Source organism: Salvelinus alpinus, chromosome 7 (genome assembly GCF_045679555.1).
Source record: "Salvelinus alpinus chromosome 7, SLU_Salpinus.1, whole genome shotgun sequence".
NCBI lineage: Eukaryota > Metazoa > Chordata > Actinopteri > Salmoniformes > Salmonidae > Salvelinus > Salvelinus alpinus.
Window position 1 is genome coordinate 70,693,358 of NC_092092.1, and position 16,537 is coordinate 70,709,894.

At 44.2% G+C, this 16,537-nt stretch overlaps 2 protein-coding genes across 5 annotated transcripts in view; one reads left to right on the forward strand and one right to left on the reverse strand.

Annotated features, from left to right (window-relative positions):
* LOC139581573 (protein phosphatase 3 catalytic subunit alpha-like) overlaps positions 1 to 8,091 on the reverse strand; it is a 78,933-nt gene extending 70,842 nt beyond the window's left edge. The window contains exon 1 of one of the 4 annotated variants that reach the window (XR_011676251.1): positions 7,676 to 8,089. Coding sequence is in view for 3 of the 4 variants with exons in the window: in XM_071411494.1 (XP_071267595.1) it covers positions 7,676 to 7,724 (49 nt within the window). In the remaining variant the exon portion in view is untranslated. Of the gene's footprint in view, positions 1 to 7,172; positions 7,329 to 7,675 lie in introns of those variants that run through there. The other 3 variants (XM_071411494.1, XM_071411492.1, XM_071411493.1) reach the window with 3 other exon arrangements.
* Positions 8,092 to 9,701: 1,610 nt separating this feature from the next.
* LOC139581575 (ubiquitin-conjugating enzyme E2 D2) lies at positions 9,702 to 16,310 on the forward strand. Its single transcript, XM_071411497.1, has 7 exons — positions 9,702 to 10,069; positions 11,519 to 11,582; positions 13,124 to 13,155; positions 13,315 to 13,392; positions 13,620 to 13,725; positions 13,959 to 14,052; positions 15,216 to 16,310. The coding sequence occupies exons 1-7, from the start codon at positions 10,046 to 10,048 to the stop codon at positions 15,259 to 15,261; spliced, it is 444 nt and encodes a 147-aa protein (XP_071267598.1). The 5' UTR covers positions 9,702 to 10,045; the 3' UTR covers positions 15,262 to 16,310.
* Positions 16,311 to 16,537: the final 227 nt, after the last annotated feature.

Consider the following 16,537-nt stretch of genomic DNA (forward strand, 5'->3'; position numbering starts at 1 on the left):
TCTCTTCTCTTCTCTTCTCTTCTCTTCTCTTCTCTTCTCTTCTCTTCTCTCCTATCCTCTGACCTCCTCTCCTCTCCCCTCCTCTAGTTTCCTATCCGCTCCCCTCATCTCCTTTCTTCGCTTCTCCGCTCCCCTCGTCTCCCCTTGTCTCCCCTTGTCTCCTTTCTTCTCCTATCCGCTCCCCTCGTCTCCTTCTCCTCTTGTCTCGTCTCCTCTCTTCTGCTTTCTCCTCTCTTCTCATATCCGCTCCCCTCGTCTCCTTCTCCTCTCCTCTCGTCTCTTCTCTTCTGCTTTCGTCTCTCGCTTTCTCCTCTCTTTTCCCCTCCCCTCCCCTTCTCTCCTCAAATCTCATCTCCTCTCAACTCCTCCTCTCCACTCTGCTCTCATCTCCTCTCCTTTCTGTTCCCCTCCCCTCTTCTCCCCTCCTCTTTTTCTCTCCCCTCTCCTACTCTCCTCTCCCAATCTCTCCTGTCCTCTCACCTCCTCTCCTCTCTGCTCCCCTCGTCTCCTTTCTTCTCCTCTCCTCTTTGCTCCCCTCGTCTCCCCTTATCTTCTCTCTTTTCCTCTCTTCCCCCCCTCCTCTCCTCTAATCTCTTCTCCACTACTCTCTTTTCCTCTCTTCTGCTCTCCTCTCCTCTCCTCTCTATCTACCTGTCTACCTCCAACCATCTCTCCACACAGTACCAGGTTGAGGTAATAAACAACATCACAACAGCTACAGGAACAACACCCTCCTCTCCTCTCCCCTGCCGTCCTCTCCTCTCACCTCCTCTCTTCTCCTCTCCACTTCTCTCGTCTTCTCTCTTCTGCTCTCCTCTCCTCTCGTCACCTCACCTCTCCTCTCCTCTCACCTCCCCTCCTCTCCCCTCCTTTCTTCTCCCCTCCTCTCTCCTCCTCTCTTCTCCTATCCACTCCCCTCCCCTCGTCTCTTTTCTTCTCTTTTCCACTCCTCTCGTCTCCTCTTGTCTCCTATACCCTCTCCTCCTCTCCCCTCCTCTTTTCTTTTGCAATGTGCATGTGTGCATGCATACATGTATGTACACTGTGTATGTGTGTGAATGTACTGTCTGTGTTATAGACGGTCTAGCAGGCTTTATTTCAGGGTATGGCTGAGTTATCGGCCTGTGCTTTGCAGCGGTGTTTCCCTTACATAATGAAGGCCCCTAGGGCACCGCTGGAGAGGGGGATGACTGACCAGGAGAGATACAGCAAGAGCGCCCAGCTGCACGTGAGGACTCACACACACACAGGCACAAAGGCAAAAACACATACACACACACACACACACACACACACACACACACACACACACAGGTAGAAACACACATACACGCATGCACACACACACATGCACAAAGAAATACAGAGACAGAAATTCACACACCCAGATAAAGTTGCCGCATCACAGAAACACACTTGTGTGCACACACACACACACACACACACACACACACACACACACACACACACACACACACACACACACACACACACACACACACACACACACACACACACACACACATAAAGGTATTGTTCTGCAGGATCTACAGAGCCTCGTGGAGCCCCACCAGTACTAACACAGATAATGGCCTAGTTCACAAGTAGGCCTTTCGCTCTATCTTTCTCTCTCTCTATCTCTCTCTCGCTATCTTTTTTTTCTCTGTTTCTTTCTGCCTTCCATCCATCACCGTCTAACTGTCCTCTACTACCTCCTGACCTCCCCATCACTTAAATCTTAAATCAGACTAATTCATCACCCCACCCCACACCACACCACCCCACACCACACCACCCCACACCACACCACCCCACCCCACCCCACCCCACCCCACACCACCCCACCCCACCCCACACCACACCACCCCACCCCACCCCACACCACCCCACCCCACCCCACACCACCCCACACCACCCCACCCCACACCACCCCACCCCACCCCACCCCACACCACCCCACACCACCCCACCCCACCCCACACCACACCACACCACCCCACACCACACTACACCACCCAACACCAGACACACACACACACACACACACACACACACACACACACACACACACACACACACACACACACACACACACACACACACACACACACACACACACACACACACTCCATCTCTCCAGGCCCTGCAGCCCCCCACTAGTCATGTGTCAATGATGTATTGAGGGTATTCCACACCGGCTGAGACAGCCCGTAGCCCACTGAGCTAAAGGCTGACCAGGTCAGGTCACTGCTCCAGCTCCACTACGGTAGGGTTAGCCCTACAAGGAACTAACCCACACTGTTCTATCACCACTGCAAGGAAGGTCCAGTCCCATGTACTGCCCTAGTCCCACCACCAAAATACTATGGTGTGAGGGTGTGTGAGGGTGTGTGTTGGTGTGTGAGTGTGCAAGTGAGAAAAGGAGAGTGTGTGTGAGGGTGTGTGAAAGAGACTGTGATTGAGATAGATAAAAAGTAAAGCAGATTGACAGAGAATGTACAGCTTGAGAAAAAAGAAGAGTAGTTGAGTAAAAACAGCTTTATAGGAGAATAGCCCACATTACAGACAGTGGAAAACACAAAAGTGCCTTTTATCAATACATCTACTGTACTGTAGGTAGACCTGACAGCTCTGCGTTGGCCATTGGTTCAAACACTTAGTGAATCTATCGCTGTGTTTTCCCGTGGTGTCTTAGTGTGAGGAACCTGTTTCTGTCTGAATATGTTGGCCTCTGCAGGACCTCGCAGAGAATGATATGACACACCTCAGGAGATCTGCTCTTCCTACAGCCGGTCTCTGCATAAATAAATTAAAGAGTGAGGAACGGAGTGATGAAAGAATGGGGCAATGAAAGAGAAGGGTAAGAGAGCAGAAGAAGGGGGAATATGGGAAGTGGGGAGGGTTGTGACAGTGCACATGCGTGTGTGTGTGTGTGTGTGTGTGTGTGTGTGTGTGTGTGTGTGTGTGTGTGTGTGTGTGTGTGTGTGTGTGTGTGTGTGTGTGTGTGTGTGTGTGTGTGTGTGTGTGTGTGTGTGTGTGTGTGTGTGTGTGTGTGTTCATGCCTCTACCATCTCTGACCCAGATCAGTTAGCAGCCTAGCACAGATCCATGGGTCTTTGAAAGCGGATGGGGGGGTGAAGTTGTGTAATTAATGTATGCTTCACACATGAAGGACCATCTGTGTACATATACACAGACACACACTAACAGAAACTATCCCCAAACAACATGTCCTCATTAGACAATCCCTCTCTCACTCTCTACCTCTCTCCCTCCTTCTCTCCCTCTCTCTCCGCTTCTCTCTCTACCTCTACCTCTCTCCCTCCTTGTCTCTCTCTCTCTCTCTCTCTCTCTCTCTCTCTCTCTCTCTCTCTCCCTCTGTCTCTCTAAAGGGCTATAAATACTCTGTCCTGCCATAGTACAGGACTGAGAGAAAACTTTCAAGGTACGCTCACACAAAGCCCCCCTCACACACACAAATATACTTACTGTACACACACGCACACACATCCACACACACACCCACATCAACACACACACACATCCATACACACATCCACATCGACACACACACATTCACATCCACACACATCCACACACCCACACACCCACATCCACACATCCACACACCCACATCCACACACCCACACATCCACAGGGCGCAAGGGTACCACACAGGACTGCATGGGAATCCAGAAGAAAACATTCTAAGTAGTGCCCGAGCCATGCCAGAAGCGGTGTGAATGTTTGTGTGTGTGGATGTGTTTGTGTGTACGCATTTGTGCATGTGTGTGTGTGTGTGTGTGTGTGTGTGTGTGTGTGTGTGTGTGTGTGTGTGTGTGTGTGTGTGTGTGTGTGTGTGTGTGTGTGTGTGCATGCTTGTATTCATTAACAAAAAATCCATCCTTTTTTCCTTTCCTCCTTCTCTCTTTATTTCCTTCCTTCCTACCTCATTACAGATCACTGATCTGACAGTGCTGAATAATGGTCTTATCCAATCATTTTAGTCATTCACAGCAGACATTCTTATCCAGAAACAATTAGGGTTAAGAGTCTTGTGCAAGGGCACATTGACAGATGTTTCACCTCGTCAGCTCAGGGAATGGAAACAGCAACCTCCCAGTTATTGGCCCAACGGGCTTAACCGCTAGGCTACCTGCCGGCCCGCTAGGCTACCTGCTCTTAACCGCTAGGCTACCTGCCGTCCCGCTAGGCTACCTGCACTTAACCGCTAGGCTACCTGCCGGCCCGCTAGGCTACCTGCTCTTAACCGCTAGGCTACCTGCCGGCCCGCTAGGGTACCTGCTCTTAACCGCTAGGCTACCTGCCGGCCCGCTAGGCTACCTGCTCTTAACCGCTAGGCTACCTGCCACCCAAGTAAGGCTGCACAATTTTTTTTCTCCATTACAGGACCTTTTTTTGAATTTATATTTTCTTATTTTAAAGCTAGAATCCTTAATTGAAACAATAACAAAATGGACACCCAGCCTTTGTTTTGGTAAAAAGATGAGGGATGGGCCTGGAGAAATGTAACCAGTCTCAAATTCACAGACGAAAGGACTGACCATGATATTGTATCAAAATTCTATAATCATATAATCATGTTTTGAGGCTATTTAGTGTTTGTTAACATTTACATTGTTTACAAACATTGGAGTGAAACAAGCTTATATTTTGGGTTCTGATGGGGTACGACAGTTCAACTAAGCTCATGAGGCATTTACAAGTTATATTCTTCAAGAATCAATGGGTATATATCATTCATTTATAAATCCAAAAATTGATGTAGCAACTAAGGATTCTAGCTTTAAATGTATTTAGTTCTGTCCTGAAGCTGTTCTTGTCTATTAATGTTCTGTATTACATCCGGTTTTATGTTGTGTGTGGACCCCAGGAAGAGTAGTTGCTGCTAATCCACCAGCTAATGGGATCCTAATAAAACACCTAATAATAATCTCTGAGGACTGCTTCTGTTCACTGAATGGTATACAGCTATGAAAAGCTCAATCGCTTAGCCTGAAAACGCTCTAATGTGATAGCCTATCAACTTGAAGCACCCTTTGCAAGAGATTGCATGAGTCACTAGAGAAATATAACTGCTGGGTTAGTAGCAACTTTGCTCAGAAAGTGGGCCTTGAGTAGAGCGCTAGTGTGGCCATGGAAAGACACCAGGAAGTACAGTAATTATCAATGGTTGGTTAGGAATGGTCAATCTGGCTCTTTTTGAATATGTACTCCTTGATTCCTTGTGTCCTAACCTCCTGTTCTTTCCCTGCCTCCTCAAAATGTCAACAGGCATGCCTTCTCTTGGGCTTTGATGATAGTTGATTAGTTGAATCATATGTGTTAGTGATTGGCTGGAATAAAATCCTGCACATCATATGGTTCCCCAGGACTGAAGATCACTGGATTGTATAAAATCAGGTGAGAATGATTTGTATGAGCCATTAGACAGGATCTAAAGATCCAATAGCTCTGTGGGATTCTGTCTGTCCATCAGCCTACATCATGTAATCTCTCCATCTTTCTCTCTCGCTTCTCATCTACTTCACCTCCTTCATGTGCTTGTCACATTCTCTCTTTCCTTTCCTCACCTTGTCCACACTCAGTCCTGGTCCAGTGCCTCAATTCGCCTGCCTGTGTACTGTGCTCAATGTGCTGCTCTCTCTCTCTCTTTCTCTCCCAAATCTTCCTCGTCCCTCTGTCCTATCCCACGCTCTCCTAATCCATCTACAGTAGCCTACACACACCGATCTCTGGATGTGACAAACCAACTGTCTGGGCTCCTGTACCATCCATAGGCCTAGTGCCTATATACTGTGTTCATTTCACTATAGGCCAGCCCTACACACATGCTCTCCTCCTCTCTTGGCTCACTCCTCTCAAATAAAATGTTGTCTCTCACTGTGATGCTTTAACGTGTCTCTCTCTGACACATTATATTCTCACCGTGGCATTGTGGTAGATGATGTGTGTATGGTGTGCAGAGTCCGACTGTGTTTAGTTCACTATTGCAGCTGAGCAATATAGTCCAGCTGTGTTCCAAGACACACACACACACACACACAGGCATGCACACAAACATGCACAATGTATGTGCACGCGTGGCGCACATGTGCGTACACTCAGCGAAACGCACGCGCGCAAACGCACCCTACACGGAAAACCCGTGTTTTCCCGCCCGAGTGTCTATCGGCCCGCGTCCCCTTTTTCTTCCACACCAGAAACCCGCGACAATCTCCCAGTTGAAGAAAAAGGCATGGTCGCATGTGACTTTGTGCACAAGTGCACACACTGCCAGGGTTGTTGTGACCCCAATAAACATGACAATCTGTGCGGAAACGGTGTAACAAGGATCGCTGAACCTCCATCACCTCGTCTGATGCCGCCCACGCATAAAAGCCGCTGTTCATAAACACATTAAATATTCCATAATCCAATGATGCAATAACAGCATTATATACTGCCTTGATGAAGGCAATAGGCTACAATATGCTGATACGCAACTAAACATTCCCAAACTCCATTTTGTCTCATTTGGCTGTCAGTGAGACAGAATAAGAATCTGGGGACGCTTATAAATATAGGATAGGGAAGGAAGTGAGTCCTTAAACACACAATTTGTGCAGGTGCACATCATTTCTTTAGGCATAATTTGGCATGAGGGAGCACTGAGAAAAGTAAATAAAGCGACATATGACCATATTACTTTTCAAACTCACAAAAATAAGAACACAACCATAGCTGCAGGATGGATGACATTATGAGCTCCCATATTAAAGCCATATGGAACCTAATCGAGTCTCTTCTACCTCGCAAGTTGCATCCTAACAACCTCTCAAACGAATAAATTGCCTGGCGATGTGAGTGAAATTTGGCTGTCTAAAAATACATCTAGATATCGACAATGTAGGCCAAGTTATAGAGCTCTCGCAGCAGTCAATGTCATGGCTATGAACACTCGGATAAGACCAACGTATTGGACCTCAACATAACGTGTTCAGGGTCGCCTATGGCAAGTCCCAAAACATATTATATTCACATCGTTACTTCCACGTTTCCATGCATTAACTTGTAACAACTACCAATTTAATTAACATCTAATAGCCTACATACATCCCTTTGCTCCCTAAATGAAGAAAAACACACAATGTAAACAATTATAATTTTACCTTTGAGTCTTCCTTTAGCTGTCATCGTCAAACTGCCAGAAATGTTTCATTGGAAAGAGACGCTAATCTCTCTCTCTCTCGCTCTCGGGTATTCTGACTCTGACTGAACAGTACATGTACCCACCACCAGGTGCGGCTCATGCAGCATCACCACGTCACTCAGTGCGCGCCGAGAGACATCCCCATAATACAAAATAAGGGGGTATTTCCATACAGTGCACAGGTCACATCATCCTCTCGGGATTCAGAGCCAAAAACATATTTTAGTTTCTGTCAATCATCAATCACTGGCATCAATAACTCGACAGTGTTGCATTTTCATCAGTGACTCACCATCCAATAGCCTAAAGTGTTGTTGTTGTTTTATTGAGGGGAAATAACAAGGGGACGCACACATGCAATCACATATCGACATTAGTGCAGCCATGTTTGCAGCCAATGCAAAGCCAATGCCCAAAAACAATAACGCATAGGCCTAAGCATCATTATATAATTGTGCGTACTTTTAACCGGCCGATCGTCGGAGTTCATGTTCGCACAGCTGTCGGACATCCTCAGGGGCTTCGGTCAAGGGCCAACCAAATGTTTCTGTTCCTCGGGCAGACGTCGAGAATTTTCGCGGTGCGGGGTGCGTTTGCTGCAGTAGCATCCCTCGGTGTCTCCGTAATCTTTCAAACAGGGCTGCTGGGGAGGTCTGCGGTGGTTCTCTGACGAGTAATGAGCGGATACCTGTCTTCTGGGGCATGCCGGGGCCCCGTGTGTGGCTGGATGAAGGTGTGGAGAGGTGTGAAGAGGCCTGGAGGGGACTAGGCGGTCTCTTCGCAGGACTCCCTCAGTACTCTCCGTGGTGTGGCGACACCCCGGAATGGCGAAAGGAGGAACTCCCACGCACACATTCATACAGGGACTGCCTCATACCGCCATCCGGTGGAGGTTCTAATGCGGGTCTTCCCCCTTTCCGCATATCAACCAGCCCCCTGATATGCTGTTATTACTGGTGTGCGTGTGTCTGTGTGTGTTCATAACAATAATAATGGTTTATTTATTTATTATAGGTGATCTGGCCCTATGGGGGATCTGCCTCAAAGCTTAGTTAATTAAGAGCATTCGTTATTGTGGAAGCATTACTCATCTATCTGTAAAGGGTATCAGGTTTAGGGAACGCAACTTATAGGCCTAACAATACATATCATAGCCTGTCCTCTGCAGTGGCCTTTTGTGTGAGAATACACAATAGTACAGGTCATTGCAAACAGGCCTTTGTATATAACAACATTTTGTTTATTTTTTATAAGAAAAAGTTATGTTCCGTCATAAATAGCAGTAGCTTCTCAGTAGCCTAGGCTACACAAAGTGCACTACACTTGTCCTCTATACCAAGAGGTCTGAACATTTATGGCACAGGGGGTAGTGCCTGCCTGGTAGTGCACACCCTCCTTTTTAAAACTTAAAACCTGGTTTATGGTAATGGGGTGTAGAGACATCAACTGAAGCACAATAAATTACATCGTACCCCTGCTTGGCTTCAGCCGTTAGCCATGGTATATTGGCCATATACCACAAACCCCCGAGGTGCCTTATTGCTATTCTAAACTGGTTACCAAGGTAATTAGAACAGTACAAATCATTTTTATCAGACCGTATACAACGGCTATGACAAAACATGTATTTGTACTGCTCTAATGTTGGTAACCTGTTTATAATAACAATAAGGCACCTCAGGGGTTTGTGGTATATGATCAATATACCACGGCCAAGGGCTGCATCCAGGCACTCTGCATTGCGTCGAGATTAAGAACATCCCTTTGCCTTGGTATATTGGCCATATACAGTACCACACCCCCTCGTGCCTTATTGCTTAAATATATCACGGCTTCCAGCCAATCAGCATTCAGGGCTCAAACCACCCAGTTTATAACGGCATATAATGCATATGAGTATAGAGCATGAACATGAATAAGAGGACCATTATCTGTTATTAATTTATTCTTTAGCCATATTATCTTATTTCCATTATTAGTATTATTAGGCTGCTTTCCACATAGGTCAAGATATATAATGTTCATGTGAAAAACGAATTAACGATATGTCAAAACAGACACAAAACAGTGCATTAGTAAAGAGCTAAATGCTAAATATTTGACCTCCTATTTATACTCTGTAAAATTGTATTTGGGGTGAAGTAGAGTTCTCACTGCTCAATTTATTCTGTACAGTGGCACTACATTCTCGCGATAAGAACCTCGAATAGTCCTTATATCCCTCCGCGCTTATTATTTAACTGTCCCGTATAAATGTCGTGTAATAACCCATATACATCATCATAAATCATATTTTGTAAACGATTTCCTGATTGTAGTGTGTTCAACCCCTTTCTATTGCAACTAATTTGCTGTTAGATGTTTTAAACCATTTGCTAGGCTCTCTCATGAGCTCGCAACAGTGCAAAATATATGCCTGAAAGCCATTTTGGCTCGAATCATTCATGCGAACTATTCATATTCTGTCGCTTGTCGAGAGCCGAAATGACGTCAATTGCACCATCTATGTTGTCGGCGCGCAATCTATGGTGCTGAAACATCAGTGATGGATGCGCATGTAGGCGGAAGGGTTCCTACAAACAGCGCAGAGTGAGTGGTTTGGTAGCGGCTGCAGCAGCAGGAGGAAGGACGGTGGTTCTACCCCTAGTGTCTTTCAGTTTAGGCAGAAAATTATATCGGTGTGCCCATTTTGATAGTAATCGGTGATTTGAGTATTAGACAAAGGGATTATTTGAGATATATTTCGAAGAATTTCCTTCCGGACAGAGACCGGAACCGCCATTTTAATCGAGTATAACACGTTTTCGGTGACGGCAGCACTAGCACAATACAATGGCTCTTAAAAGAATTCACAAGGTAAGAAGGAAGTCAACGGCAAGGCCCAATGTTTCGCAGTTACAATAAATAAGTGATATTTGAATTTTGTCTGGTATATGTGTCACCTGAGTCATGTCGGTATTAAATGTTTTGCCTTTAAAAGCTTGTTACCCACGGAGGTACGGCTAATGCTGGGCTGACGGCGTTAACCAATGCGCCTCTTTCGGTGTTCCATCCACATTTTGGGCCCTCCACCTTTTACTACCAGTTTGCCAATTAACGTTAGCTATCCAACGTTAACTTGGCTAGTAATTGTGTTATCTTTATCCAGAGGAGATCAGTGTATTTACATATTTAGAATCCAAAATAACTGGTTTACATAATAGTCGTTAGCCAGCTAACGGCTTCTGTAGTTTGCTAACTAGCACTGCTAATGCAGTCGGCTACGTTAGTTAGCTTGCTAGTTAGTAACTAGGCAGCTAAATATATTTAATATTTGTCCCACAAATTCAGTAATCACTTAGCTAGCTACCTATAATTATGTGATAACTTGCTAGGTTATGGCTGGGAATATTTTGTCCTAACTAACTAGCTAAAACCGTTTTCTAGCCTTCCACTCTGCTGTAATTTGACACATTAGTGTCAAACTGGGCCCCGAGTAGCGGTATCTAACTGTCCAGATAAGATGAGGTGTATTTTATTTATTTTCCCCCCCTCATGTCAGCTAACTACATAATGGAACTAGCTAGTTAACCAGTAAGTTGGATGTTAGCTAGATATGTCACCAGAGGGGCCTTTAAAAAAAAAATTTTTTTTACATGTTAATCTCTAAACTCATAGTGATCAACCAGAATGCGTGGCAGTTGGCTAACATTTGGGCATTGTTAACCAGCTAAAGATACGGATTCATTACTTTTGGTAGTCCAAAAGATGGCTAGCCAAGTAGGTACCAGGCAATCCCAGTAGTAGCTTCCATGACGTTGACTTAACTCATATCATGGTTATGATCTTAGGTTGTCATGTGTGTTTGGGAAATATTTATATTGTTATCTAACTTTTTTAGTTAATTTTCGATTACTAAAGCTCAGTAGAATGAAACTGTGATCAGGCAGTTAAATCTAACAGTGTTTGACTGTTTTTAGGTGAACTCTTGTTACTTATTTTGTATCTGTTCTAAACTCTGGTGTCACATTACTAGTGAATACATGATTTGTCTGTGTTAGGCAGGTAGCCTAGTGGTTAAGAGCATTGGGCCAGTAACCGAAAGGTCAATGGTTCGAATCCCTGAGCTGAATACTGTTGATAAAGGCATTTAACCCTAATTGCTTCTGTAAGTTGCTCTGGAGCCTCTGCTAAGTGTTATAAATGTAATTGTAAGGTATTGGATTGATTAATAGAATGTGATTGACATGATGAACTTTTGGCTGCCCCTTTGCAGACAAGTGCATTCAACTAGTATTGCTAACCGCTGGTATTCTCGTCTCTCAGGAGTTGAATGACTTGGCACGGGACCCACCAGCCCAGTGTTCTGCAGGACCAGTAGGAGATGACAGTAAGTAGCTCGTCATCAGGCAACCCAACAATACATGTCAGTTATCGCTTTTGTTCTGACATCCTGTTCAACATTTTAGGCTTCCTGCTCTCCACATGATTTGTGTAAAAAAAAGTAGGCTAGATGCAGATAATCCATAATTATTCTGAATGTGGTGAGTCTTGTGCAGTCTGGTTTATCAGTAAAATCTCTCAACCAACCAGAACCACAGAGTATATGGACTGCTTATCTCAAAATGATTACCTTAATGCCACATGTTTGTTCTAGAATCTACAGGCTCAGTGAAATGCCTTCCCTTTAAATCAGTTTCACTTTTGGTATTGGGTCTGGTACCAGGAAGTTTGTGCTGACTTACCAATGGTTCTATGGTTACATTAAGGTAGGTGAGGTAAGATGTCCATCATAGCCAGGAGCAGCATGTCACTCTGTAACTGCCTTACCATACCTGGACACCATTGATACTAGATTATGTTAATTGATTGGACGGATTGCACATTTTTACTTGTGTCTTACAAATTACAACAACAAAAAAGCAATTTTTACAATGAGATTTATTTAGCTTATTGTGTGGAATGAACACCCAGTTTGTGAACATGACCACTGCAACAACCCCTTCTATCAAGCATATATGAGAGCATCACTGAACATACTTCTCAAGTCACTCTTTTAGTCAAATCATTGTCTAAGATGCATAGTAATTACTGTCAGACTGCTTGTTGATTATAAGAAGATATAAAGTTCAAAGCCATTAACAAACTGAGTGGTTCACTCAGACAAGTGTCAAATGCCATCTGATATCTGTCAAATTGCTGCTAAATGATATGTCTTATCAGGGAACACAGTGATGAAACAAACTGGCTTATTGTCTCGAGAGAAAGAAATGATTCCACTTTTTTTTTTTTTTCTGCCTGCTTGAGAATCACTAGCTCTCAGGAACTCTCCGGCAACCATCTGATCTGGTATATTCTGCCCTCTGTGATGTGCTCAGCTCGAAAAGTTGACCAATTTTAGCTTTGTCACCCATGTCCACAACTTCTTTTGGGCTTATATAACATCCCAGATAGGCTAGAGTACAGCAACCTGGGTCTTTCCAAGAGAATGGTTGTCTGATTGTTCTAAACTTGGATGTTCTCTTATTCCTTATAGATTTTCTCACATGTCTGCATTTTAGCTCAGGGTGGTAATGGTACCTTTGTTTAAAATGTTGTAATGTTCTAGTTAGTTCTTTTAGTTGAGAGCTTTGCGTTCATTCTTATCTTTAGATGGCATTCGGCCACTCCCCTGAGTTTTTAGGATGGATTACGTCAGCAATATAACATTTGCTTGAATTCAAATTTCCATTTGCTTAACTTCTGCACTGACATCATTCATGATATTACGTCAATCCATTTTTTTATACTGCTGGAATTGTATTATAAATCTTCTAGAATGAGTATCCAGCCCCATCCTGGGCTTTGCCTCAGCCTGACTTCATAGCATTCCTACTACCTCTCCCTACTCTGACTGACTACATCTGGTGGTTTCACTTCTCTGTTTTTCAGTGTTTCACTGGCAAGCCACAATAATGGGACCTGTAAGTACTGACGACATTCACGCTACCAGAAATATTAGCTTATATAATGTTGTATAGGACAGTGTTTCTCGCCATGATTAAATTATACTAAAGACCCGTTCAACTCTGCTAAGATTGACTTGGTACTAATAGTGCTGAATATTCTGCTCTCTCTAACAGAACGACAGTCCTTATCAGGGTGGGGTATTCTTCCTGACCATTCACTTTCCCACAGACTACCCCTTCAAACCGCCAAAGGTGAGACAGAACTGTGTGTACACACACGGAAGTGACAGATGACATCCACTTATCGTAGTTTCTCATACACACCAGCACACACAATCATTTGTTTCTGCATCTTTTCTCTGATGGCTGTAACTGTGTGATTTCATGATGCTCCTTTTCTGTACCTGTCATCCATTTAGTTCTTTCTTCCTCCTCTTAACTCAACCATGTCCGTTCTGTTTGTTTCTCTGTGTGTGCAGGTTGCGTTTACCACAAGAATCTACCACCCAAATATCAACAGCAACGGCAGCATCTGTCTCGACATCCTGCGATCACAGTGGTCTCCCGCCCTAACCATCTCCAAAGGTACACGGAGGAAGGGGGAAAAAACAAAAAGTTGTTTTTATGTTACTAAGACTGTAAAATATGAATATGTCCTCTTTGCTGTTTGTTTTGGAACCTGTGTCTGGTGGGGTATCTGAGTGACTGACTGAACTTCCTGTTTGTCTGTTTTGTCACAGTAACTGCCTAACTCATTTAGGTTCAGCTCTCCTTACCTCTGTCTTAAGCCGAACCATTAACATCGAACCTTCCCTTAGTTCTTCTCTCAATCTGCTCTCTGCTGTGCGACCCAAACCCGGACGACCCCTTAGTACCGGAGATCGCCCGCATCTACAAGACGGACAGGGAAAAGTAAGTAACTAACTAAATATCTTGCTTCAGATGGTGTACTATAGGATGTCATACAAGCTCTTGAGTCAGTGGTTAAACAGGATGATCTTGTTAGATCTTTTAGATAATCCTCTGGGTATATATGTCTGTATGCTGCAACTGTTGAATATGTTTGCTTATATATATATATACACTGAACAAAAATATAAACACAACAATTGCAAAGATTTTTACTGAGTTAGTTCATATAAGAAAATCAGTCAATCAAAATATATTAATTAGGCTCTACTATATGGATTTCACATGACTGGGTATATAGTTAGCATCTGGTCACAGATACCTTCAAAAAAAAAAGGTAGGGGCGTGGATCAGAACCAGTCGGTATCTGGCGTGCCCACCATTTGCCTCATGCAGCGCGACACTTCTCCTTTGCATAGAGTTGTTTGTGGAATGTTGTACCACTCCTCTTAAATGGGTGTGCGAAGTTGCTGGATATTGGCGGGAACTGGGACACGTTGTTATACATGGCGATCCAGAGCATCCCAAACATGCTCAATGGGTGACATGACTGAGTAGGCAGGCTATGGAAGAACTGGGAAATGTTCCGCTTCTAGGAATTGTGTACAGATCCTTGGACATGGGGTTGTGCATTGTCATGCTGAAACATCAGGTGATGGCGGCGAATGAATGGCACGACAAAGGGCCTCAGGATCTCGTCAAGGTATCTCTTTGCATTCAAATTGCCATCGATAAAATGCAATTGTGTTCGTTGTCCGTAGTTTATGCCTGCAGTCAGCATGCCAATTGCACGCTCCCTCAGTTTGAGACATCTGTGGCATTGTGTGACACAACTGCACATTTTAGTGGCCTTTTGTTGTCCCCAGCACAAGGTGCACTTGTGTAAGGATCATGTTGTTTAATCAGCTTTTTGATATGCCACACCTGTCAGGTGGATGGATTAACTTGGCAAAGGAGAAATGCTCACTAACAAGGACATAAACAAATTTGTGCACAACATTTTAGAGAACTAAATATTTTGTTCTTATGAAACATTTCTGGGATCTTTTATTTCAGCTCATGAAAATTGGGACCAACACTTTACATGTTGCGTTTATATTTTTGTTCAGTGTGTTAATCTGGACACTTACATGAACCAGAAATTCACACTCTCTCTTTGCTTCCAGGTACAACAGAATAGCTCGGGAATGGACACAAAAGTATGCAATGTAGTGTTGGAGTAGAATCATGGCGAAACCACCTGTACAACTAAGGTTAGGGGAGCTTTGAAAGTAAAGAGAAGTTAAAACGGATCTTGTTGGTTTCCATTGGAGTGCTTTCTTTGAGCCACGCCTCCCCTTAACCAGAGCACCTCCCTCTTTCCTGCCCTTTGCCCCCTCCCTTTACGACCAATTCTCCACCCCACTTAACCTGGCAGCCATGGTGTACATATTCTCAAACTGCAATCATGCCCCTTGCGCTCCCCTCCTTATTCCTGGTCATATCTCTGATGCAGGCTGGGCTACTCTCCCCCCTGATGTTTCCATAGGGCCCTGCCTGCGCCCTCACTCCAAATGTTCTTGACTCTAAAAGCATTCCATATCATCTGTATGACTAGGGGACTGTTCTTTTTTTTTTTTTTTGGTGGGGAGGGGGGGTCTAAAATGGAAGGATTTTTACACTCTATACCTTGTTTTGTCTCCTGATATCCCAGCTATATAGACATGATTTCAGGAAAGCTTTTCACATGTTGAGTTGAGGGCACTCGTGTATTTTGTATAAAATCTACAAAGGAATTGTTTTAAAATCACAGCAGGCTATAAAATGGAAAACTGCATGTCCTTCTGATCTTCTCTCAAATTATATGAAAGGACTTTAATTGATCCACTGTCCCCCACCATTGCCATAAACCAAAATTGTTTCTGTGCACGCCCCCCCCCCCCCCCCCCCTCAAACCCCCTTTCGCCAAGACCAACACCTTCATTACATTCACAAACTGGAGGTTTTGGACCAGGTATTTAAAGAAAGTTTTCTTAGTTTATCCTGTGTTTTATTATTTCCCTATAACTCTTAGGTTGTATTTTTGCTATTGTTGAAATTGGAGGAGAACAACATCTTCAGGCTGTGGGGGCTGGCTTGGGCTCTGGGTGTGAGGACAAAAATGCTCCTCACACAAACAAACTGTATATTGAATTACCTGAGAGGCTCTTTGAGCTTTGTGTGTTGATTAAACTGTGTAATAAAAACCATGACTCAAGCGTCCACTTGAGTTTCAAACATCACTGGCTGGAGAGATGGATGGAAGACAACATGTTGTTAAGCTACTGGTTTTGCCTCTGTTTTCCCCAATCAAGTTAAAAAGGGGAAAAAAGCAGATTTTAAGGCTTCCTCTAAAATGTAAATAACCTAAAACTTGGCTCTGGGGAATTGCACTTAAATGCCATAAAACGTTACTTTACCACTGGCCTTACAAATATCTGCCAGTCAATACATCGAATCACATCTTAAA